Source organism: Anguilla anguilla, chromosome 4, assembly GCF_013347855.1.
Source record: "Anguilla anguilla isolate fAngAng1 chromosome 4, fAngAng1.pri, whole genome shotgun sequence".
Classification (NCBI taxonomy): domain Eukaryota; kingdom Metazoa; phylum Chordata; class Actinopteri; order Anguilliformes; family Anguillidae; genus Anguilla; species Anguilla anguilla.
Window position 1 is genome coordinate 49,510,580 of NC_049204.1, and position 25,999 is coordinate 49,536,578.

Below are 25,999 nucleotides of genomic sequence, written 5' to 3' on the forward strand. Positions count from 1 at the left end.
TTTGGCAGGATTCTTTTTGTCTGATTCTGATTAGGCAAATGTGATTTCAGTGCTAGTTTTGTACTTGGCAGGATTGTTTGTTTGTTTGCTGAACACGTTACCCTACAGCAGTGGTTCTTAACCTGGGTTCGGTCGAACCCTAGGGGTTCGGTGAGTCGGTCTCAGGGGTTCGGTGGAGCCTCCGCCGCAGAGGTCCACCCCTCAGTCTAGTCTGCAGTTAGTTAGTTTTTTTACTAAAGAAGGGTTCGGTGAATGAGCATATGAAACTGGTGGGGTTCGGTGCCTCCAACAAGGTTAAGAACCACTGCCCTACAGGGTTGGAGTCCTGATCTATGTGGTCACTTCTGGAACTATGATCTTTACTTCACTCTAGTGTGCTTTTTCTGCACCTCTGCACCTTGAACTGATGCACTTGTTGTACGTCGCTCTGGATAAGAGTGTCTGCTAAATGCCTGTAATGTAATGTAATGTAATGATAACCCAATTTCAATTTTACGAGATTTTTTATGTGAAAAAAAAACGTGTACATAAAAATTATTTTTATCTAATCACTACATCACTGCATACATGGCCAATGAAATCATAGAATTAAGCAGGTAATTGAACAACCATAGAAAATGAACTAATAACATTTTACCATGAACCTCAGAACAGAAAGTGCATACATAAGGAGATTGGCATATGCAATAAATTAGTCAAAGAAAATTATGAAAATCAAAATTAAGGTCAATGGCAGGTCCTTAGCAGTGCTTCAGCTGAATGCCAGTGTGATCACGCTACACATTCAAAGCCAGAACCACGTCAAACCAAGTTAAAACAGTGTATTGACATTAAGTAGCCTGCCTAATATTAACCTAGTATCTTCATTTAGCTTAACTCATAGTGGCCTAGCTAGATGTTGACTACAAAAAGGACCGTTTTCTTGCTTTTTTCGTTGGAGAGAGTCAGCATGGACGCGGTCTTTTGCGGTCGTGGTTCTAAAACAATGAACGTTCGTGAACCACTGAACATACGGGTTCTCTGTTCTGTCAGAACGGTACAGGGAAGGAATCGTGCTCTGGTTTTGCGTGCGTGGCGAAGGCGGAACGTATGACGTAGGCAGCCGGACTCAGAGGGTTTTATTGTTCCTTACCGTCGGACACTGAATTAGGGGCTTTCAGAGCCTATATCTATTAGGAATATAGACTATTTTCATTCCTAGGTTTGCAGGGGAAAGAGAGTTACAGTACAAAGGCAAAACCAGGTGTCCAGCTGCCATGGCGTATGCGTACCTCTTCAAGTACATCATTATTGGGGATACGGGTAAGGCACTGTGTCGATGTGTCAAGAGAAAAGAGGCATACTGCTTGCTAGTCAGTTAGCAATCTGGCTACATGACTTGGGCTTGTTAGCGAGATTGCTCACTAGACAGTTGCTTAGTAGTTATTATTGCCGTAACGTTTGTCGTTGACTTGATTCATACGGGGTACTGTGATGCAAGGAATGCCTATAACGTTATGTTTGTCAGGTTATAGTCACAAAAACAATTACTGCTACGTAAGGTTGAGCAATTTGGCATTACGCAGGTGTTGTCAGCAGTCCCACCACAACCCGTCATGCTCCGTATTTCCGCTGTACAGACTGTGAGAAATGTCAATTGGATTTACAGCTTCTGGCTAATTGGCTAGCTACTAAATTACGACAGAAAGCACTTTGAAATGGTTCCTGGGATAACTGACTGCCTATATGATATGGCAGGCCTTTGAGGCAGATTTTCAGTTCTCCTAACGCTAGCTGAAGTTAGCTGGCTAGGTAGCTAAATATTCAGCTAATCTAGCTAGCACACGCAATAGAATTTCTGATAAGGCCTTAACAGTGATTCTGTAAATTATCTGGTTCGTCTAGTTAGCACTTTAGCCCTGTTTGGTTGCGTTGCCATCGGTGGGTAGCGAATGTTCATGAAGCTAAATTCGATAGCTTATCTGTAGGCCTATTAGTGACAGTGATAACGGTAATAGTGTGATGCTCGCACTACCGCGGTGTGTGTTGGATTACTCACAGTAATTTAACGTAGCTAAGCAACGTTTGGTAAATTACAGATAGCATAGCTATATCTAACTAGTTTTCTGGGTAGGGAAAGCATGTGGACCTCCTTAGCTAGCTGTTAGCTAATATAAATCGGGCTTTGATGCTGTAGCGTTATTTTCCCCTGGGGTTCCGTTTGTGCTTCTGAAATCCAGAATCTGTATTTCAAAAACCTAGAGCTTTAGCAGCATATTTTTCCTAACGTGCAACCAGAAGAAAATTAGCTATCAAAATAGATAGCTGCATTGTCATCCGTTCCGTTATCATCGAACGTGAAGCGCTAAACAGTATAAATACTATTGTATTTCCTTTCATTTTCCTTGCCCGGTTGTGACCCGGGCCCCAACGTAGCCAACTAGTCATCACATTCTTATGGTAAAACAGCACAAAGTCGTAGAACACATGTTCTAAGAATGCAGTTTCCATCTACAGAACTGGTTCACTTAGTCACATTGAGTACAGCAGTGGTGACAACTTCAGACATCAAGCATGTTTTTGCATGCTATTTACATTGAACTCAAATCGTAGTTTTAAAACTCAAGTCATGAATGAACCTAAACGTAGGCTTTTGTACATTTTGCATTTGTGCACGGACGTTAGTTTTTTTTCATACAAAATCCGACTTTTATGAGGAAGCATTATTTTACAATAAATGTTGCACACTTTTTAACATTTTAATTTTGCACTCGGCAGGGCTTTTTGGGTGGAGTTGCCTGACCCATCTCATTCTTAAAAAAAGAAAAGACCGGGTGTAGCCTATAGCCTTGATAAATGTGGTGCATTGTTGTGTTGTGTTTAACGATAGCACCTGCAGTTCTGCCATCAGGACTGAGGTCCGACATGCAAGAATCCTGTGGAATCCCTGGCTGGAATGCCAGCACATTTCTTCATTATGTGGAAAGCCAAGCCGACAGAAAGGCTTGTCTGTCAGGGGTTCCTATAAAAATGAACTTAGTGTTGTGGAGAAGTGTAGCTTGGCTTTCTGTGGCACTCAGTAGAAAGGGAACATCATAATGTCTGTTGTTTGGAGCCAGTACTGCCCTTGAGATCTGGCAACAGTACTTACTGTTATACTCAGGAGTTTTATTGGTTTAATTGAGTTGGAGAATAACTGTTCATGAGGAGGGCCCCAGTCACATTTATACTGCTGCTTTTCTTGCTAATCACAGTTTCTTTCTTTGGGGAATACTTATTGAAATGTACATGAAATGAAATGTAATTGTGACAGTGAGTATCTGAAATCCTGCTTTTTTTACACACTGTCCTAATCAGCCATCATGGTTGGATGGAATTGCTCTCTGTGACCATTCTTATTTTAAATGAAACGAGAAGAAAAAAAAACGTCAAGGTCAACTGTTTTTCATAATTTTAAAATAAATATCTGTGGCCTTTCTCTGTTATGGGAGCTGCAGTATCCAGTATGCACTGTACCCTACCTGATAGGGATGTGCAGCTGTTTTGTTTTATTATATGTTTTTAAGTAGTGTAACAGTCCACCTTGTTACCCGTTCCATCTCTGACATTGTAAAGTTGTGTATTCAGTCTCTTGGTACATTATGTTTTATTTATTTTTTTAACTTTTATTTACCCATGTGAATATGCCCCTGAGTAAGTTCAGTGGCCTGTTCTGCCTCACACAGTATAACATGGTGATTTACTCTCTCTGAATTAATGAGCCATCCACACTTGGACACATCGTAGTTTTATCCCATAGGAGTGGTCTTATTGGTTCTACGGCATCATTTGTAAACAGCTGCTGCCGCATGGCCCAAGGCAAAACAAAACCAGTTTCATATTTGCGCTCTGTCCCAGCTACAGAACAGGACCGTTTGGCACGTCCAGCGTCTGCAGTAGTGTCTATGCGGACAGTGCTCTTTCCTCTCTTTGAGGCCAGCTGGAAGTTTCTGTTGGCTTGTCCTTACCTCTCAGCCCGTTTGCTCTTTGCATGCTCCCAATTCTCTTCTTTTTCTTCTGTTGGAAAGGAGGAACATTTCTCACCACACTGTAGATGCAGTAACTTGTGCTATGGTTACAGTTGTGTCCCTGCATTTTCATTTAATGGGTCTTTTAGTATCGTCCATAACAGCAAGGTGTTTAGTTAGAGCCAGGTTGGTTACATGTCGGGAGTTTTAAATGGTCATTTTTATGACTGCTGCAATTTTATTAGTCCAAGGAGTTGCATTTTGTGCATTTAGGTTGTATTTACATGGTTTAACTTAAGGTAAATTAATTGCATGTCGTATGATTAAAATAAGATAGGCTATATATTTAGCATTGTATTCTTGTATGGAAAGTTTTAAAACTTATTTTAAAGTAAGGCCATCTAATTTATCAACGCAGAGGAAGATTTCCTTGAGTAGAGCAGAAATAAATGACATTGCATAAAATGTCAGATAAAAAGAAGATGGACAAGGAAAAATGTTTCCATCTAGTGGTGTCCAGTTTTAATATTCCTCCTTAATATTTTCCAAGTGAAAAGCCTAGGTGGAAAGTTTGGATAAACATGCATAAAATTCTCTTGGTTTAAAATTGGAATAAAAAAGTAACTTTGTTTTTGTTATCTTAATGCCGCTAAACTCAAAAAAGCAAACTAGAGTAATTGTATCAGGTTTTTTAAAAGTATTTTAAAAGTATCTGTATTAAAAGGTTTTTATTTTTTGTTTACGAAATTAAAAATGAGCATGACATCAGGTGTCATTTGACATCTCGGCACACGCTCGCAGTTTTGAGTGCGCGAGTAAACACATTTGAGCCCTCATTGCAACATCTCGTGGGTATCTATGACAAGGTGTTGCCCAACTGGCCAGTCCGCATGTGACTGCCAGTGAAACGCTGCCGTGTCTTTCGGTGTCCTAGCGCTGCGCTTCGCTGCGGCGCGCAGTCTGCTGACTGGATAAGGGCAACGGTTCTGCGTGATTCATGGACTGCTAACTGGGCAAGCTGATGACTGCGGACACAGTGGGCTGCCAGTCGAATGGGATGAGCGTTTCGGGATGGTTCCAGATGGATGAAGGACATTAACAGCGCAGTCACAACGGGACTTCCTATGCAGTCTGTGCTAGAACAGCTGTACCTCCAGAAAAGCAAGATTGATGTTAAATTAAGTTCAAGGTTGGCCCATCCATTCATTTTTGAATAGCAGATGAAGACTAGTGTAATTTCTGCGAATTAGCCTCTAATTAAACTATAATTAGAATCCGTAACCCGTAGAACACTTATGCTTGATTCTGATTGTTTTGCTTCATGTTGTATAACGTGGGGTTTTCCCTCGCTCAAGTCTAGCTTCTCTGTCCAGCCATTAACCCAGAGGCTTTTATTTGAATATGTTTATTACGATACAAATGCAGAGTCATTTAGTGTTTTGATAGAGCAATTGGGTAACCACAGCACAGGCATCCCTGTGTCTCTGTTTACTTCCCGCTACAGTGCAAGGAATCCTACTCCTCCACCCCTAATATGCATGTCCTTGGTACTTCATGTTTACTCAGCATCTCCATTTGACTAAGAGATTCCCAGCACGTCTCCAGAGGTCTGCGTGCGGACCCTTGGCTGAAAAGGGCGTGTACAGTTCCCTCATTATATGGGCTAACGAGGTCCCAGCAGTCACCCCTATCAGAGTCATAGGCTTGGTGTGCTGCTGGCCTCATAGTGAATGTTTTACGTCCCTTAGGTTTGTCACAGTGTTACTGTTGTGGCGGCATGCAGTATAATGGGTAAGGAACTGGTCCTGTAAGGTCACAGGTTTGATTCCCGGGTAGGACACAGCCGTTTTACCCTTGAGCAAGATAGTAAACCTGCGTTCCTTCAGTGTATATCTATCTGTATAACTGGATGCTATGTAAATTCTATGTAAATAGTTGTGTAAGTTTCTCTGGATACGAGCATCTGCTAAATGCCTGTAGTGACACCGGTGCTACTTCCCTCTAAAACACCTTTGTTACCAGTATTACCGACCTTCGCTGCTAGGAGGACCTACTATAAGTTTAATACTCAAATTGTAATGATAATTCACAAAATACTTTGCAGCAAGAAACTGGAATTCTTACAAATAAGAAATGTAAAGTAAAATGAATACAAAGTGACCTAACTTTGGTAATAAATGAATTTCAAACAAACGGCCAAAAACAAGTGGCATAAGTGTTGCAGGAACGTAACATGAATATAAATAAAGAATTTTGGAGAATTGAGATTGCTAGGGAGGTTTCTCATTTTGAAAATCACAGCAAGAGGCCTTAGCCTGTTCATTTGTAGCATGTCTCCCTTGTGTTACTGCAGCATTGTATTTATTTCTTTATTTCTTTATTTATTTTTTTGCTAGATTAGCAACAGGAAAATTGTTTTGTGCCATTTTCGCAAAGCCGGACCATAGAACTATCCATTAGTTTGCCAGTGGTTCCTGTTTCCCTTGCGGTGGAGTAGGCCTGGGGTACGTGTGATGGAGCTGACCCCCCAGGGCAGCTCTCGTGCGTTAGCTCTGTGCCTCCAGGCTTTGCGCCGCGGCCTGTGCGTGAGCTCTGTGCGCTACGCAGCGGAACGGATACGCCTAGCGCTCGATCGGGCTCATCTGGGCACGCGCGTCCACTTTGTTTTCTCAACTGAGGCATTTTCAATCAGGCCTTGCATCCCGGTTCAATCTGCGAACTCCTGGGCTGTGCGCAAGCGCGCCGGTGGAAACTGAAGTTTCCAATCCTGCTGCCGTGACCTCTTTGCAGTTTTCATTAGAGCAGCGTGATTACTCGCAGTGTTCTTGTTCTGCAGGAGCCGTCCAGATCCGAATAGTCTTCTTGGGGTTTCCTTTTGCTTTCAGGTGCACCAAGCAGTATACACAAGAACTTTGAAGTCATTTCAACAGGTTCATCAGCACTTACTGACTGCTACTTACAGATTAGCTTGTTTTTTGCATCCATTTCTCACTGTTCCTTTTTACTTCAAGATATCGTTCATTAGAAAAATATTGGGTAATGGGCATAGTTCTTCTGTGTGAGTTAATGCCGCTGTTTGTATGCGGTTTGATTGCTGTAATGAATGTTGTGCTTTTCGTGAAGTCTCTTTGGTTTCCCCCTGACATTTTAATGTCAGATTTACATATTCTAACTGCATTCTTGCAGTTTATTATCGTCTATAAAGGAGTAATATACCCCAATGTAAACTATGAATAAAAATGGGTTAAGTAGTAGGTTGAATGCTTGGCTTTTGGGAAACCAAGGCAGAGAAAACAAAGCTGGCATTAGCCATTCATTACTGTTACAATGTGTTATTGTCATGTTAAATCACAATTTTCTGTGGAACCACTTCCGTCGCTTGTGAGTTGCATACGGATGAGATGTGCAGAGGTTTGTAATAATGTAAGGGCTGGACTGGTAAAGCTGTGGCCGTTGGAATAACCATGTTTCAGTCTTAGCGTCTGTTCCACACGAGCGGCCATGCCAGCACCCACGTGTAGCTAAGGCTGTTCCCATCGGAAACATAAATGTGTTTCACTCGTGCCTAAAGCAAAATAGACAAAAATATTTTTGTTATGTTAATGTTATGTTATTTCTGTAGTCTTGCTATGTGATTCTCTGGTGATTTCTGTTCGTCCAATATTCCAGTACATCAGTGAAATGGTTGAGCCGCTGCTGTACCCTGTTTGCTTGCCATATCTTATGATTTAGCGGGTTTGCATGTAGCCTGGGATCTGGGTATTCATGCTGCAAAATAAAGCAGTTGCATTTTTTTTTTTTGGCAGCGGTTTTGTATTACTGTTAAATACCATGGCTGACGGTATTGGAGAGCAGGGCCATACATCACTGTAGGGAAGCAAACAAGACAGATCCTATTTATTTCTAACTTTATGGCAGATTATGTCAAACCCTTAAACCTGGCTTTATTGTCAGTGCAAAAACAAAAACCCTTGACTTCACTTCTCCTTTCCTGTATTATTAAACATATCCTTCTTGTCTCCCACAAACAGAGGCTTATTGATTTGACCGACAGACATGGTGCTTCCAAACAGCCAGTGCATAAATGGGCAGAGTGTTCAGCTCATCATCCTGTGGGATAATGAGACAAATCACTTGCTTTTTGAGCTATGTGTTCCGTATGACAGTAATGTTAATGAATGTTTATTAACGGCGGCTAATGCACTTCACAATGATTCAGCGGGCACGGAATATTCAGTGACATCTTAGATGATATGCAGGTTACGTTTGATTCGTTTGATTATCGCCAAATTGATTAAAACCTCTCCTACATCGAGTGCCCAATATTGTTAATCATCTGAAACATGAATATATGCATGCACATAATCAGAAGGTCACATTTTACAGGATGTTAAAGATTGCTGTTTAATCTGTGGCTATTAATTGCAACATATGCAAATTTTACATTTACTATCACTGATGGAGATGTGAGGTCTTCAGCAGCACTGATTTGGAAGGGGGAGCTGTTAAAAATGTTTAAAAAGTTGGACTCCCTCCAACTGTGATCCATGAGGAAGTCTCTGTGTTTGCACGACAGGAAGCTAAACATTTTTGGTGTGGTTGTTGCTGTTTGGATAGTCTGATTCATATTGTGAAGTCATGGAAGGGTAGGCACAATTTGAGTTGGCTCAGAAAGACGGGCCTTCTTGAATAAAGACCTCTAGTAGTTCAGAAGAAATCCAGCCCTAGACAATATTTTATAGTGAGAGGAAGTCTTTGTTCATGTTGCAGTATTTTATTCCACTGGAGATGCTGACGCATGGCTTTTAATTGCATTATCTGTGGGGCATAAACGCTGGGTAACGTCTCATGAATGTCTTGCTTTTGTTTTGCAGGAGTGGGGAAGTCATGTTTATTGTTACAGTTCACAGATAAGAGGTTTCAGCCCGTGCATGACCTCACCATTGGTAAGTTGTTTTTTTTAATGTTCTGGTCTGTTTCATAAGTGGCTCGGTTGAATAGAGTCATTTGTTCTTGATCTTTCTACCCGCTAATTAGAATCGTGTGTCAAGTGTGCAGCATCTGGTACGACACATTTCCTTTGAAAATGCACAAATGGTGCAGAAGTACAGATGCATGATGTGACACTCTTACAGATGTCCATATGGATATACAGTTGGCCAAGGACTTTTTCAGTGTATGTAGTTTACCTCCCTTCTCTTCTCAGTTAAAGATGTGTGTGTATTTCTAATATGTTAACACAGTTCCATGTCAGTTCAGTTCACTGCTGAAACTGAACCTGTGCACTTGGGCCTGTTTTTGTATACGAGACAGAGAGCATCACAGGTTTGTGTGGACATGCGATATGTATTTTCAATTAACCTAGATATCCAGTGAAGTGCACATTTAACAGAATGCCACGTTAAACCCTCTTGCATGTTAATATTGTTGTTTTTGAATATTCAGTGAAATCATAGTTAAAAAAAATATTTAACTGTATATTCAGAATCTTGCACATTTACATTTGGGCGATTATATTTAAGCAAACACATTTAAGCGGAAAGCCCTGTCTAGTGTTATAGAAGTGTTCATAGAAATAGCAGAGACATTGGTTCTGTGTCTGAAGTCTGAACCAATAGAAGTAGTTGTTACATCAGCCTAAAAACATGACGTTATACGCTGTTGTAGGTGCAAGGGGGAGACTGACGATATACCCGGATTCTTTTATTAGCAAATTAATTTGAGAGTAGTGTCAAATGTAGCTTTATTGATGACAGTAGATTGAATTCTCAGTTCTGGGTTTGTTGGGCTGAGATTTTAGTATTTTGAAAAGGTGAGTTTTCAGTTTGATGTGGTATTCGTCCCTCATCATTAATTAACCATTCAATCAGCATCAGTCTTCATTGCTGTGTGTTCACCATCTCTGTAAATGTTTTTTTTTTTTAATTATTATTATAATTGCTTCTGCATTGGTTTTGAGATTTCCAGGAAGGCTGCTCCTGGATTTCCATGTGATAATGTGGTTGTAAATGAGATAATGTTAGGCTACATGTGCAAAGACTGCTGCACATTGCTAGTTTAATCTCTACAGGAGTGCTGGTGAGCCAGGAGCTCAGTGATTAATGGATTACTGTCTCATTGTACAACCTATCAAAAAAATTGGCACTGAGCTGAAAAGGTTTACTTTATCCACCTCGGGTGCGGGAGCCCCAGGCTGACTGTAGGCATGTCTCTGGCCTGCACTTCCAACAAACTCTGAGCGCCTGATGTCTTCTTTCAGTGTTTTCATTTTAACAAGTAGAGAAAAGAGAAAATTCCAGAAAGACACCGCCTGGCCTGATGATATTTCACTGAAAGACACTGAGCAAGTTATAAGGCCAATATACACACTACACTTCCAGAAGTATTTGGACACCCCTTATAATTAGTGGTTTCAGCTATTTCAGCCACGCCCATTGCTAACAGGTGCATAAAATCAGGCATACAGGATACAGCCATGTCCCCATAGACAAACATTGGCTGTAGAATTGGTTGTCACATTCAACATAGCACTGTCAAAGGGTGCCACAAAGCTTTCCAACAAGTCAGTTCGTCAAATTTCTGCCCTGCTAGAGCTGCCCCAGTCTACTTTAAGTGTTGTTATTGTGAAGTGGAAATGTATAGGAGCAAAAACAGCTCAGCCGTGAAGCGGTAGGCCACACAACAAGCTCACGGAACCACCAAGTGCTGAAGCGTGTAGCGTGAAAATCATCTGTCCTCGGTTGCATCACCTGAAGAGCTTCATGAGCCTAAGATCACCTTGGGCAATGCCAGCGTCGGCTGGAGTGGTGTAAATCACACCGCCGTTGGACTCTGGAGTAGTGGAAATTCATTCTCTGGAGTGATGAATCACACTTCACTATCTGGCAGTCTGGCTGGCTACACTGGCCGGAATATTGCCAACAGTTCCAGTGAAGGGAAATCTTAATGATACAACATACAATGGCATTCCAAAGAATTGTGTGCTTGCAACTTTATAGCAACAGTTTGGGCAAGGCCCTTTCCTGTTTCAGCATGACAGTGCCCCTGTGCACAAAGCAGGGTCCATAAAGAAATGGTTTTCTGAGTTTGGTGGGGAAGCACTTGACTTACGTGTTCAGAGCCATGACCTCAACCCCATCAAACACCTTTGGGATGAACTGGAATGCCGACTGTGAGCCAGGCCTTAGCGCCCAACATCAGTAGCTGACTTCACTAATGCTCTTGTGGCTGAATGGAAGCGAATCCCTGCAGCCATGTTTCAGAATCTACTGGAAAGGCTTCCCAGAAGAGTGGAGACTGTTACAGCGGCAAAGGGAGGTCCAACTCCGTATTAATGCCCATGGTTTTGGAATGAGATGTTCGACCAGTACATATATGTGTCAGGTGTCCACATACATTTGGAAATGCAATGTATTTCCATAAACATTTCAAATCGCACACACTGAAAGAATAAGTGTTTTGGCCAGAGTGTTGGTTTCTTTACAGAAGTGCAAGCCATTGACATACTTGAAGTGTGAAACAAAGTAATTGCAGCCATATCACTCTTCACATCACAGTTTGTTAGAATAAGGAACACCCGGTTTGTGTGAAGCATGAAGTGAGCCCATGTGTTTAGTTCAGCTTATGAAATCAGCGTTTGCCATATTTTCTTGCATGCAGGGCTATTGGTGGTCTGTATGGGCCACTCTTTCTCGCTCTTAGAATTTGGCAGTCTGAAAATAGCTTGCACTGATTGTGATGAGGTTCACTTATCAGAATCGGCACCCTTCCACATCATCCTCAGATGACCTCAATGCTTCATGCATTGACAGCCTGTTCGGCTTGTGCTACACACTATATCCTTCCCCCTAAATCTTAATTGGTTCCTTAAAATAAAACAGGAAATGCAAATACGTGTGTTTCCCTAGACAATAGGTTGTTCTGTTCAATGTCTCATACTCGACATGCCAGAGCCAATGAATCACTTTATGAAGGTTTGTTATCGAGAAAGCCAATCGCCTCTGTGCTGTAGTGCTGGCATGTGGAAGAGCAGCGTATCTGCTCTTGGAACTGCCACCAGACAGTTCTAAATATACAGAGGTTCTCTGCTATCAAGGATGTCTTTATTATACATGCTGAGGTTGCAGGCTCCTGAAATTAATAAAACATTACCACCAGAAAGATCAATACCCAAAGGTTGTGCTTCTTCTGGATCTTCACTAATTGTTTACCTAGAAGATGTATGATCGCAAGATAATGCGCATTGATTAACATTACTAATGTTCAACAATGTCTTTATTTTCTCCAAAAGGTGTAGAATTTGGGGCGCGAATGATCACTATCGACGGCAAACAGATAAAACTCCAAATCTGGGATACGGTAAGTATTTCCACGCTTTCATTAATCTAATATAAACTAAGATCTTCAGCGCAGTGTGTTTACATAGCATTGCTTTTGAATGGACTCGGCATGACTGAGTGTTAAGGATCGCGCTTGAAGGCGTACGTCTAATAGATCAGAATGAAGTGTTGTTTGATATACCCGTATAAACAGAGAGCAGAGAGAAATCCATCAGCTTGTGTTTGGAAGTGTCGTGGCCATTTCCTGGGAGAGATGAATGTGGGCGGGGCTGAGGTCTGCCTTGGCCGCGCTCTGCTCTGGTGCTCCTGTGAGATGGCCGGCTTGGGTTTCTCTTGTGCTCCTCTGTCCCCCAAGGCTTAGGCGTGGGCCCAAACCTGGCAGCACTGCTGCCCTCTGCTGGAGGGGCAGGGCCAGGTGCACTCTGACATCATCGACGGTGTCAGCTTTGACTGTTCTTGTCTGTGGCCAGTTTAAAGTTTACAATGAGGTCCTCAGAAGAGAGCCTGAACTTCTCTGTGAGGCACCTCATGGTTGCAAACATTTTACTGGCCTATAGATGGAGACAGCGTGCCAGAAGAGAAAGTAGTTTTCTATCAGATTGCTGTGCTGTTTTTGACTGCCTGTACTCTGTAACTGAATTTTCTATCACACTATTTATAATTCAGTTACTTAATTAGCATTTTTTGGTGAGCAGTTATGTGTCTCTTGAAATATAGCAATATTTTATCACTCATTTAAAAATGCATTCTAAATCGCATTTAGCTGTGATCACTGACAGATTGCTTTCAGCGTAGAGAGGCAGATGTGTAAATGCTTTGACAGCCTGTTTAGCGGTGCCATGATGTCATTTTCTGAAAATGGCCCAGTCTAGTTTCACTTCTCTGTATTCTGGCAGTTTTGTTCATTGCTATTTTACAATTGCTCGCCTAAATCTGTTAGTACTAAACTTAATCAGACAAAGCATCTGAAAGAGGTCAATTACGTTTTATTTTGCACTTAAAAGACATACTATTCAGGATTTTTCGCCTTTCTTTGGTCTTGTGTTTACAATCAAGTGAGTTGTCCTCCGTCCCCGACCCCACCCGTTCATCTCCATTTTTTTATTTTATAACCATTTCGATATTTTTGTTTTATATCCATTTTTTGATAGCTGTCGCCATCCAGCTAGGTAGCTACAAACACTCTGCTGAAACCTGACTCCACCTCTCAGGCACTGTAGCTACACCCACCCCTCCCCACCCAGAAAAGGCCGTCACGCCCAGAAAGGTCCAGAACACATCTTAGAAGAAGAAATACGGGCAGAGTAGTACATATTGCCAGTGCATCATGGATATGAGCATGGTTATTTTATTATATTTTCAAGCTGACAATCCTGCATAGTATGCCTCTAAGTCCCATAACACGTTGCACTTTTTGCCAGCTGGCCGCAAGTGTGAGGCTTGCACTAGTGTGAGGCTTCCATTAGGAGCTCCACTCCGCATTCGCACAGCAGCAGAGGATCCACACGTCTTTAACCGGGAATAATTGTATTATTTGAAATTCATACTCGAGTGGTTTGCTCCAGCGAGCGGTGGATGAGTGGCGGGGGAAGCGGGGGAGTGATGTAACCCTCTAAATTTGCATCCTTGGCCTCCCCGCAACCTTTCCTCTGGCAGCTGGTGTCATTCATCATTTATTTACAATGGGCTCTATTTATTCTAATGTCAACAGCTGCCCGGGGAGCAGGGTATTCAATTGAGGCGCGGGGCGCCGGCGTAGCCGCTGGCTTTCATAGGGGGTTCCTCTGAGTGCAGTTGCTAGGAGTCCATTCTGCGCGCCGGTAATGATTCCCGCATTGTGAGGCCATTCACGAAATTGGGTTGTCAAGGATGGCCCGGGAGAGCTGAGAGCTCTTTTTTTGTGGAGGGAGAGTGACAGTGGGCACAACAGAGGCGCTCGCGCGCTGCCCGCCCCTCGCCGCCGCCACCGGGATGCCGCCCCGCCAGCTGCGTGGGCCGGGGGGAGGGCCGCAGGGAGGGCCGCGGCGGCGGCGTAGGGCCGGAGGGTTCGGCCGAGCCGCCCTGGGCCTCACTGCCCCCGTTCGCTGTCTTTCAGGCCGGGCAGGAGTCCTTCCGATCCATCACCAGATCCTACTACAGAGGGGCGGCCGGAGCGCTCTTAGTGTATGACATCACAAGGTAAGCCTGCGTTCCTCCTGAAGCTTGACCTCTGCACTATCACCCCTGTTTCTTTTTTTTTTTAAGGTTAAAATAGGTATCGTGTGTGGCCTTTTTTCATACTTTTTGCTCAATGTGAACAGTTATTTGATTTGAAGTAATTGGGTCATTGTAAATTTATAATTGACCAGCAGACGGTAAGTAACCTGAGGGAAATGTTCTCTTGGACTTGCTTATGGTCTGGTGCATGCCTGCCTCGTCTTTATGGCCCTCTGCGCTGTGCCCTGTGAAAGGTTAGAGCTTTTTGAGTGTCTGAGCTCTTGTGGCTTCCTTTCGGCTCTCCAACAGAAGGGACACCTTCAACCACTTGACGACCTGGTTAGAAGACGCGCGCCAACATTCCAACTCCAATATGGTCATCATGCTGATCGGAAACAAGAGGTGAGCGGTCCTTCCTCATTGGCTGTGACCAAGGCCTGGCTGTGAAGCCCCGCCCCCTACATTTTGCCTGTTGGGTCTCTGTTATTCTGTCTTTCCCTTCTGCTGCAGAATGTCAGTAAGATGTAAATGGCTGTCGTTTACTCTGTCGGATGAGCTGAATTGTTTCTAAGGGAGGACGGGGAGCTCACGTGAGGGGCCCGCGCTGGCCTTTTCTCTTTCAGCGATTTGGAATCGCGGCGAGAGGTGAAGAAAGAGGAAGGGGAGGCCTTCGCCAGAGAACACGGTCTCATCTTCATGGAGACGTCCGCCAAGACGGCTTCAAACGTGGAGGAGGTAACCGCCTTTCTGGGCCCTGCTCGATTACTGCTGAGCAAATGGAGGGAAGGAGTTACATCAGGTCACCGCTTGTTTATCCTGAACGTCGTTGTACTTTCTCAGGGCTTTTTTTTTTTTTTTTTGTTCGTTACCTGTTGATATGAAAACTGCCCGTGCACCACAAAGCTTTTGTCTCGGTCGTGAGGAATGACTGGTAGCAGAAATCCCATAACCACAGGCACAGTCATTCTCAGAGTCAAATCTGAAAGTGTGAAACGCGTAGGTTTGCTTCAAGTGAAAGTAACATCGCTCGTTTGTCTGCTATTTTCGCAAAATACCAGGCGTTCCTGTAAATACTGCTCTTAACTGAAGGACTTCTTGAGTTGCTCTAAAAGAAGCTAAATTCTTGCGAAGAAGTGGTGGCAAGGCGAGTTCCTGTAAATTCACGACAGCTTCACGACAGCAGGGTTGGGCCAGAGCAATGCTTTAAAAAAAAAAAAATCTGATGCAGCAGTCAGTTTTGATTTGATTTGAAATTTTGATTTGAAGCGGGAAATGCTCCTGGATCTTCCCTTGGTTCCATTTACTTTATGACTGATTTTGATGAGCAAATTCAAATGTTGACGGCAGGAGTTTAGAAATGTCATTACTGTACGTCCATGTCTCATTCCAGCCTCACACGTGGAAGATGTGCATTTTACCTCATCATATATGTGCTGCCTTAACTATTTATTTCAGCAAATTTAGTACAACTATCAGCTGAAAGTATCAAATCTTGAAGTGCCAGATAGTCTATGCTTTGAGCAAATGGTGTGCTTTCTTTTATAGTCTGGCCTTTATCTGTCTGTCAGGTCCACCAGTTTGAAAATCTTGCAGTGCCGTATGTGGCATGTGTGGTAATGTTGCTTTTGGGTTCAGTTTGCTTCAATTAACAATATAAGATGCTTATTCTGCTTGCGGATTAAACTGATGTTTCAGTTATAGAAACGTGACTGTTTCTAAGCCTAGATGACTCAGATTGCAGAAACTGCAAGCAAGCGCACCATGTTCCTCCCTGCCACAGCGTGTGGAGGTGGCTGCTGGGTAATCTTTGGGAATCAGGGCAGAAATCGCAGGGATCTGCTGAATTTGTCCGTGGATTAGGTCAACAAAATGTCAACACGGAACAGCAATGATATTACAACTCCTCATTACTGCTTTTAATGCACGTTTTTACAGGACCATAATTGCCCTTTTTTTTTTTTTTTAGAAGATTTAAATTGCGAATCAAAGCCTATGTGCACAGCAAGGTTCTCAACGTTAATCGGCTCAGATATGGAGTTTATACGGGTGCAGTTGGGACTGTATGCACTGGCTGGCTTACAGGGCTGCTTTGTGGGGAAGCACACAGTTGGCTGTTGTGTGCCCCAGGGAGGGAGGGTGCCTGACTGCAGCTGCCCAGTCCTCTGGTTCAGTGGCTGCTGTACACAGCTGGTGATCCGCTGGGTGCAGTGGAGCGCTGGCGGTCTCACGTTAATGCTCAGATGCTGCAGTGGTGGCAGTGGCTTGCCGTTTAGATTGAGTATTCCTAATATCAAAGAAAGAGGGGGAAAAAACTGCTATGTTAAAAAGTAAAAAAAAATATTAAATCTTTGTGCTGTAACAAGTCAGTAATAGGCAGCAGACTGAAAGGGAAGCTTATTGCATTGTGACTTTAACTTGTTTAAGTTTTGCTTCGAGGTGTAAATATGGCTAGGTTTAATGCTTACCTTAATCAATGGCCCTCAGCAAGTAGATTTCTAATTAATGTGTATGTACAAGAAAACACTTTGGGTTGATCGAGCAACGGCGCTCAGTGAATTTTTAATTAAGCGACTGCTAAATTCATCTCCTAATTCATTATCTCTTAGTTCTGCAGTGTGATTTAGCAACTCCTTATGAGCATATAATTGCTTTGTCAATGTTCTAAGACTGCTGAAGATATTATTTGAAAGCTGCATCGTCGTCTACCACCAGGTGGCAGCAATAAGTAACATAAAGCAGCTTTAGGGCGCACTCAAAAGCGGACTGGTTTAATAGTTTAAAAATAAAATACCCAGCCCAGTGCGTGAATGATTTATGTTATGTCTTAACATGCATGTTTTGTGAATATATTTTAGTGGTGTGGGAGCGCAGTCATTGATTTCTGCATTATTATTCAAGTCGTCCGTATCACAGCTGTGGCAAAAGCCAGACTGCGCTCCAGCAACCCGTAGCCTTGAGGTGAGGTGAATTAGCGCAGAGCGCAGAGCACACCCCCCCCTGCTCAGCTAGCCTGCGGCGCGTCGCGGGGTGACGTTTCTCGTCGGGCACGCGATCGGCCGGCCCCATCTGCGGGGGGAGATGAGGAGCGTCTAAAGCACCAGAGGTAGATTACCGGCTCTCATTATGCCAGATGGTCTGTTTGTTTTTCCTCTTGCCGCTCGCTCTTAATGAATCGGACCTGGCCGCGGCGAAAGGCGCGCGCGCGTCTCCGCTCAAGGTCAGGGAGCCTGCGAGAGAATGTGCCCGGAAGGGTCGGGGGACTCCGCCCGTTCCCGGGTAGCCACGCCCTGTCTGCGGCGCCGGAGGGCCCCGGCGCGGCGCGTAGCCGTAGCGATAGCGGCGCGGCCTGCCTGTCGTTTTCCCCGTGACGCGGGCGTCGGCGTGGCTAGCGCGCGGCGGCGGCGCGGAGAGTCCGACCGTTCAGCCGCGCGCAGCGCGAGGGAGTGGGAATTCCCCAGAGCCGCCCGCACAGGAATGCTAACGCAGCGCTCTCACGCGCCTCTGTGAGAACAGGTGTGCTCTTCGTTAGGGAATCCCTCTTCCACGCATTCATGCATATGGCCATGTGTCGCTGTGCGTGTGTGTGTGAGAGAGAGAAGGTGCGTGCGTGTGTGTGTGTGTGTGTGAGAGAGAGAAGGTGTGTGTGTGTGTGCGTGTGTGTGAGAGAGAGAGAGTGTGTATGTGTGTGTGTGCGCAAGAGAGTTTGTGTGTTTGAAAGAGAGAGCACGTGTCAGAAACAGAGAATGTGTGCCGAGTGAGTGTGTAAGAGAGAATGTGTGTGTGTGAGAGAGTGTGTGTCAGAGAGAAAATGCATGAGTGTGACCAAGTGAGCAGGTGAGCATGTGTAGTGTGTGTGTGTGGAGTGCGTGTGAGCGGGTGAGCATGTGTAGTCTGTGTGGAGTGTGTGCGAGTGAGTGAGCATGTGTGGAGTGTGTGCGAGTGAGTGAGCATGTGCAGTGTGTGTGTGTGGAGTGTGTGCGAGTGAGTGAACATGTGCAGTGTGTGTGTGTGGAGTGTGTGCGAGCGGGTGAGCATGTGTAGTGTGTGTGCGGAGTGTGTGCGAGCGGGTGAGCATGTGTAGTGTGTGAGCGGAGTGTGTGCGAGCGGGTGAGCGGGTGAGCATGTGTACTGTGTGTGTGTGGTGTGCGTGCGTGCGAGTGAGTTAGTGAGTGAGCGAGCATGTGCACTGTGTGCCTGCGTGCGTATGTGTGGGGGTGTGTACGAGCGGGTGGGCGTGTGTGTTAACATTGCAGCGCAAGTTAAAAAAAAAGAAGAAGAAGAGTCCATTCTCAGTTGGCCGTGAGCCAGGCTGCCGTACTCGAGATGTGAGAGTGTTTGGAAACCTGTTCGTTTCTGGAAGCGCCCCGAAACACCCTCTGTGATTAATTCATCTCATTAGTTTGCTGTGAATTCTCCTGACCCTGTATGATGTTTCGATCACACACTTAGAGTTTATGCATATTCATATCTCCCCGCGCCTGCCGCACTCGTTTAGGGCCCCTCCGCAGCCGGCTCACCGGGCACGCTGCAGTAATTGAGCTGCAGTAGATTGATTACTCTGGGGAGCTGTAAGGCCTTTATAGGTGAAAACATATCAGTCCTGTTAATTAGGAAACAAAGCTCTGGTGGCAAGTTCAGCCGTTAAACGCTTCCAGGGTACGGTGGAGAAGGAGCCCCATTTATTTCTGCTAATGAACTGCGCTTTTTATGCACTCTCAATCGGAGGGGATGAGAACTTCGCCCGCGCCGAGCGGGTCAGCGGAGGCGGGGGCGTCCCCGGGCGTTCCGCGCGGTCTCCCGCCAAGTCCGATGTCCGCCGCCGTCCGCCCGTCCCATCCCGCTCGTTTCCGCGCCAGCGGGTCCTTTCTGCGGCGAATCGTTGCACACGTTGCCGTCCGTTCGTTTCTGCCGCACAGCTCGGCTCTCGGCTCATTGGGCCTGCTCTTTACTCAGCTCTTATGATGTACGCTTGCACACGCTGCCGTCCGTTCTGCCGCACAGCTCGGCTCTCGGCTCGTTGGGCCTGCTCTTTACTCAGCTCTTATGATGTACGCTTGCACACGCTGCCGTCCGCAGCAGCCCCCCGTCACCCCTCTCAATTTAAGAGCAAAGGTTTACACTCTTTCAGCTGGTCGCTAAGGTCATTAGCAGAGTGCTATCTGGGGCAGATTGTGACGGGTATGTCGCTCAGTCGATTACATCACGGTTCTCTCTTTTTTTTTACATTTTAGGCATTCATCAACACAGCCAAGGAGATCTACGAGAAGATTCAGGAAGGTGTCTTTGATATAAACAACGAGGTACGTTTTGCCGCGCAGCTGAAGCTGGTCTTTCAGTTAGCAGTTGAAGCGCCTCATTTGCATCCCTGGCTGCAGTTACAGGCAGCTTCAGTACGAGCGGCTCTGGCTGCCTCTTCAGCTGAGAGAAGCTCACAGCAAACTTTACAGACCTCTGACTTCCTATATAGCACCTATATTTACAATTATGACAGGACTAGCGCTAAATGTTTCCATAATGGGCTAAGCATTTGTGGTAGCGTAACGTTTGTACTCGTATAACTCATAAGACTACAAATTCTTCCTCAAATTATATTTGATCTTTTAAGGTACTTATTTTAGAAAAAACAAGGAACAAATAGATGTTTTCTTTCTTAGTTTGGTAATCGCTGACAAAGGTATTAGTGCGGAATGAAAAATACTACCATTTCTGTATGTGTAATGCCCTACATTACAGGTATAATTTTGTATGGCGGATTTGCATATAGATGGGTAGATCCAAGCCCTCCAAGCTCTAGAACAGAGAAAAATGTTAAATGTAAATGAGGGCCACGTCATACAATACAGTTTTTGTACCTGAAAAAACGTAGCCTTATACATCCAAAGCATAATTTTATTTACTGCAGCCCCAAAATAAAATTACACTGAGTATAATCACCAATTAATTATATATTATCTATTGCAATGCTCTTAATTTTCTATAAAGAAAATGTTTGTCGGCTTTTCTAATGAAAAATTAGGACATTAGAAACATCTCTCCAGCTTTACCAGTATCGAAGGTGAGAAAGTGTTTGGGGAATTTTTGGTGGAGTGTCCCTTTAAGGGCCGTAGAAAAGCCGTCAGCAGTGGCTGGACCAGAGCAGAGGCCAGATTGTAACCAGCAGAGGGCCAGACCTGTGGGTATTTCATAACGCAGAGGAAATTTGCATAGTCTGCCCACGGTCACATGGCAACTCCAGCAGACAGCACCGGAAGAGGGAGGAAGCCTCGGACACACAGATCAGTCAGTGCTTTTCTGCAGGGATCCTTCACACGCGTTTAGGCCCATTTTGTTGTTTTTCTATTGTTAGGATTGCTGTATGTGGGCAAGTGTTAGGCATAATTATTAGAAGAAGTACATATAAATTATCCACTCTTACTATTATTTTGTCACTTTTGATTATATTTGATGTCCATGGCTTGTAGTTAGGTGTTGCACCTTTTCCATTTCCTCGTTGCTATGTTTAGTTGTGCATGATAGTGTATAGAAAACCTTAGTGATGAAATATGAGAATGACTGGCAAGGCTGTGTGTCATTTAAAAGGGAGATGACCAGAGTTTCGTAACAATTGTGGCTTAGAATTTTTAGGCGTTCAGCTTCCATGTTTAAAAGCACGTACAATAACAGCGTGTTGTGTGTGAAGGTTTTTTGATGTGATAATTTATATGTCTATTATAAATCTATAGTTTATAAATTGTGCAAGTTTAACTTTCTGCTCAGACTAATCCTCACAGAACCCATACATGAATTGCATTACATTAGAAAAAATATAAAAATAACAAGGTGAATGGTAACTGAGTGGTGTTAAGCTAAATGCATTGCCTCAGTCACACTACTAACTGTACAGAAGCTGCTCTGCCCCTGAACCTCTAAGAACACAGAAAACATATGGGACCGTTCTTTTGCGGCTCGCACCTGCTTTTTTTTCTTGGACCCGAGCTTCTCGGGCTGGCGTCTCTGCCAAGTGTGGAACACGGCGCGTTCGATAACGCCGTGTTCTTCCTGGCAGAAATAAAACCACAAAGCGTGCCACGTTTGGCTCTTTGATATTCCTTGCAGTTTGATATGAAGGCTTTCAGTTTGCTGCCGTGGGTATGCAAGACTGTCTTTACGCATGACAGTTTACGCATGCTAATGTATACAGCGCACATTTATTCCTAAATCAGTCTTGGATTTTTCATGGAAATTAAACCATGCAGTTTAGGATCATTAATTGATAAATTGGTAAATAAGTCTACAGTAAGATCCGAAGGTCTTAAGAGATATTTTGAGGGGTTAGTTACGTGATTTGGTGAAGGATCCGCAGTCAAAATGTCAATAAGCTCCTTATGCATTTCTGTGTGATGGCCTGGCTAGCCAGCGGAATGGAGAGGGGGGAAACAGAAGCCTGCGTGCAGTCTAGCCCCATGTTCGTGAAAGAAAACCCGCCAGCCCCCTTTACACTGGCGAGAGGCCAAGTCATAACTTGTCCACAACGTGTCGTAAGGTTACTACCTATTGCGAGGAGGTGAGACCCATTTAGCTATTGGGCATGCTTTTTATTAGGGTGAGAGGGAGGAAAAAAAAGTCAAGGCACAAAGTCAAAACCGCATCAGCTGATGTCAATATAGAGGCAATGCCAGAAAACCCCAAGGCTACTGGTGTGCTGCAACCCCTGCCAAGCCCTATAAATCTGAGATTTAGTGTGACGCAAAGTTTCCTTAAGAGCTTAATTTCAGTAACTACTGTGTTACTTCTCTTGAAGTGCTGTATTTTAGCCGGAACCCACTTGAGGGAGTATGTGCTGAGAGAGATGCGTGCGTTTGATAAATGAAAGGGCCGCTCGCTGTGTGTGTGAGTTCCTGGCAGGCTGCCATGTCTTTGGGTTATTGCTGAAATTATTGATGACATGGAACACTCCTATGCCCTTCCCCTCTGCAGCTCTTTCCAAAAGAGGGAAATTTATTGAGGCCTGCAGAGACTAGGCCTGACCCTCTCATTTCTTTCAGTTTTGCTCTTTTTGGCATAGATATATCTGCTCCACATTACCAGTCCAATTTGTTTCGTTTTTTTTTTTCTTTCTTTTTTCTTTCTCTTTTTTTCTTGCAAGTTAACATGGCATTCGGGCTGAGCTAAAAGCAGCATGGAGCCCAGCTCCATAACAATGAGTAATCTTCTGAAAACAAAATGTGTAAAAGTAAAAATTAGATTTTATAAAAATAAATGTTGTATATATATATATATATATATATACATATATACATATATATACATATATACATATATATGTGTGTGTGTGTGTGTGTTTGTGAATGGAGACTTTGGTTGTGATAAGTTGTTTTTTTTTCCCCAGGCGAATGGCATTAAAATAGGACCTCAGCACGCTGCCACCAATGCAACACTTTCAGGAAGCCAGGGAGGACAGCAGGCCGGTGGAGGCTGCTGCTGAGGCCTACGCATTTCTATTTGACTGGTTGGGCATACTAACCCTTTCTTACCCTCCCCACGCCAGCCCAACCCCTCATTTCCACTCATTTACTAGATGGCTGTCCGTCAAGAGCAAAAGCAGAGTCCTTCACAAACCCTCTTAAACTTTTGAAGTCTTTCTGGGCTCCAACAGAGATGGTTAACTTTCACCTAAATGACAAGATTTTGAGGATCATGTTCATATTGATTTTTTTTTTTTTTTTTTTAAGTCAGTTGTGTTTTTTTTCTGTGTGCCCTTTTGACTTCAAAACTGTATTGTATTAAGCACTACAATATCATCTAAGTATTTTAATCAGTTCGCGTGGACAAGGTTCCAGGCTATTTTGGTTACTTGAAGTAACAGTAACAGACATGTAGGACTGTCAGCCCACCATTTTCAAAGTGAAGAAGTGAAAAAGAGCAGGTCCGTTTTAATTCTCTATTTATCATTCATGTTTTTGTATATATAGTTATGATTTCTTGCTATAGTGTATCTTGACCAAGTTACGATACTTTACTGAATTTGCTGAAACTCCATACTGTACAATTTAGTGCTAAGAACTGCGACAGTATTGCTATACCTGCTTTGACACACCTTTTTAATCCTATAGACCATTTCCTGCCATCTACCGTTTTCTTCTCTCTCCAGTAACCTTGAACTGCTCAGTGTATAGCAACATTGGCTCAATATCCTTCTAATTTAATGCCAAATTATGTGCTCTATAACCACATCTCCAGAAATGGATCACCCACTCTCTCTTGAAATGGATCAGCTGTTTGCCTTAAAAAAATAGATTCAGATATTTTTTAGTGGTGAAGCAAAAAGAAACGTTAATGCATTTTTCTCTCTCAAAAGATTCATGCTAGAATAATATATTATAATATACCATTGTTTCTTATCGAAATTTATTTTTCAGGTTAATCTGCAACAGAATTTTTGTGCAGATCGATATTAAACTTTAGATGTCTTTGTGGTTGTGTAAAGATTTGCTTTATTTGACGGTGTGTTCTGTTTATGGATATATGGTGAACAACTTGTCTATTGTGAAAAGGGTGATAAAAAAAGGCCAAACCTGGAATATCTATGTGACCCTCAACTTATTTGCTGTGGTGGTTCTTCTTAAAATGATTGTTACGACAGTAAAAAATTAAAAAAATATATGTATACAATAAAAATATAATAATCCCTGTGGTTAAACAATCTAGAGAACTCCTTTTCTGGCTGTGGGGAAGAAATGATAGTGGTAACTATATTGTCTACTTTCTTTTCCATTTCATTAGCCATCTCTAATGATTTTCTCCACGTAAATCTTCATCCCCAAGCTCATGTGCAGTGTTCATTATCCAGACATCTGTATAAATAAAAATCCCTTCTGCCTTGGATTCAGATGTAAGGACATGCCAGTAAAGTCAATTAAGTGAAAAATGTTTGATTTAATCATGCTTGACATTGAGATTAAAGTACAGGTCTTTTGTCAAAACCATGACTGTAGTATACTATTTAATAACCCCCTTCCTATGTAAGATGTGATTTAGAACATTATTAGTAGCATTTGATGCCTTTTTTGCGTGTAGACCCAATAACACAGATCTCAGTGTGCATTACACAATGCCGGACAGTTACAAAAATGTCAAAATTCTTACGTAAATTTAAAGTGTTTTTGGGGCATAAGGATTTGGGCAGAAAAAAAGCTGCTTTTACAATGAGAGTACCTGGCCCTGGCTCCCATCAGTTTTGTGTGTTCCAGAATATTTCATGTCTGAAATGCTTGCAGCATAGTGCATTTTGCAGTCTTCCTGGGAAAATAGGTCTTAAGAACCCAAATGTTCACATCACATGAAGAAAAAAAAAAGAAAAAAAGGCTGCAGAAACTCTTTAACCCTTTCCTAGTCATGGGTACTGTGCAGAAGTGCTTCAGTGGTTCCCAGGTGCCAGGCTTCAGGTGGTCTGAGCTCACAACCTTGTTAATTCACAGGATGGCCCACATTGCTCCACGGTATGTTGGCACTCAGGTAAGAGTGATGGGTACATGTTTGTTATCTACTGCTCATCAACACTTGGACAGATTATGAAGGTAATTTGTTGTTTTCAGAACTATATTTAAACTGGCGGTAGGATTTAACATCTGTGCAAGATGTGAGGAGAATGACGGTTTGCACTAATGTAGGTTACATGTAGTTACATTTCCACTTGGTGCCCAAGGGGTATTTTCCTTGGAAGTCATCCAGTGTTACCCCAAGAGCAATTCTGTTCCATGATATTGAATATTAGTTTAATTGTAAACCTCTTGGGATGAATCTTGTTGATTATGATGATGAGATTTGTTCATTCCTATTAGTCTTTAATTACATTAGAAGGAAATTGTGCAAATATATTTCAGTATTTACAAATACAGGAATCAAGAACAGGAATACAGATTTGGAAAGTATTTGCCTCAGAAAAGCATTTTTTTTTTTGTCAGTTTTATCATCAGCATTGATGAAGTAACATGGATTAACAATTACATGTAAACCCTAAAGTAATATTTTTGACTATTCAAAGAATGTAATATTGTGAAGTATGATTTAATGAATGTAAGGTGTTCATGAATGTTGATGAATTTCTAAGTAAACGCAGTGACCCAGTACAGTTTAGAGGATCCAGACTAATCAAGTAAAATCCTCGAGTTTCTTCCATCTTGATTGATGATATTGTCACATATGAAATGGAGACAAACTTATAATACACATTTTTGCCAAACCCTCTCACTACTCATTCATTTTTTACATGGAATTCTTACAGTTTTGTCCTGTTAAAAATGCTGTTTCATGCAGTGTGTTACATTCCTCAGGAAAAAAATGATTCAGTTCTTTTACCGGCTATTGACTGTCATCTAGCTGTTTCCCGTCTCAGCATGTTAGATCAGTGGCAGCTATAAGCTAATTGTGCTACAAGTTAAGAACCACTCTCAGATCATATCTGGTATATTGCCACACAGGGGAAAAAAATGTGATAAA

The 25,999-nt window shown here is 43.1% G+C and overlaps 1 protein-coding gene across 1 annotated transcript; it reads left to right on the forward strand.

Moving 5' to 3' along the window:
• Positions 1-1,070: 1,070 nt before the first annotated feature.
• LOC118225875 (ras-related protein Rab-2A) lies at positions 1,071-24,486 on the forward strand. The gene is made up of 8 exons (XM_035414935.1): positions 1,071-1,302; positions 8,861-8,932; positions 12,277-12,344; positions 14,421-14,503; positions 14,831-14,923; positions 15,145-15,256; positions 19,753-19,821; positions 22,890-24,486. Exons 1-8 carry the CDS (start codon positions 1,257-1,259, stop codon positions 22,983-22,985), a joined length of 639 nt encoding a protein of 212 aa, XP_035270826.1. The 5' UTR covers positions 1,071-1,256; the 3' UTR covers positions 22,986-24,486.
• The last annotated feature ends 1,513 nt before the right edge of the window (positions 24,487-25,999 follow it).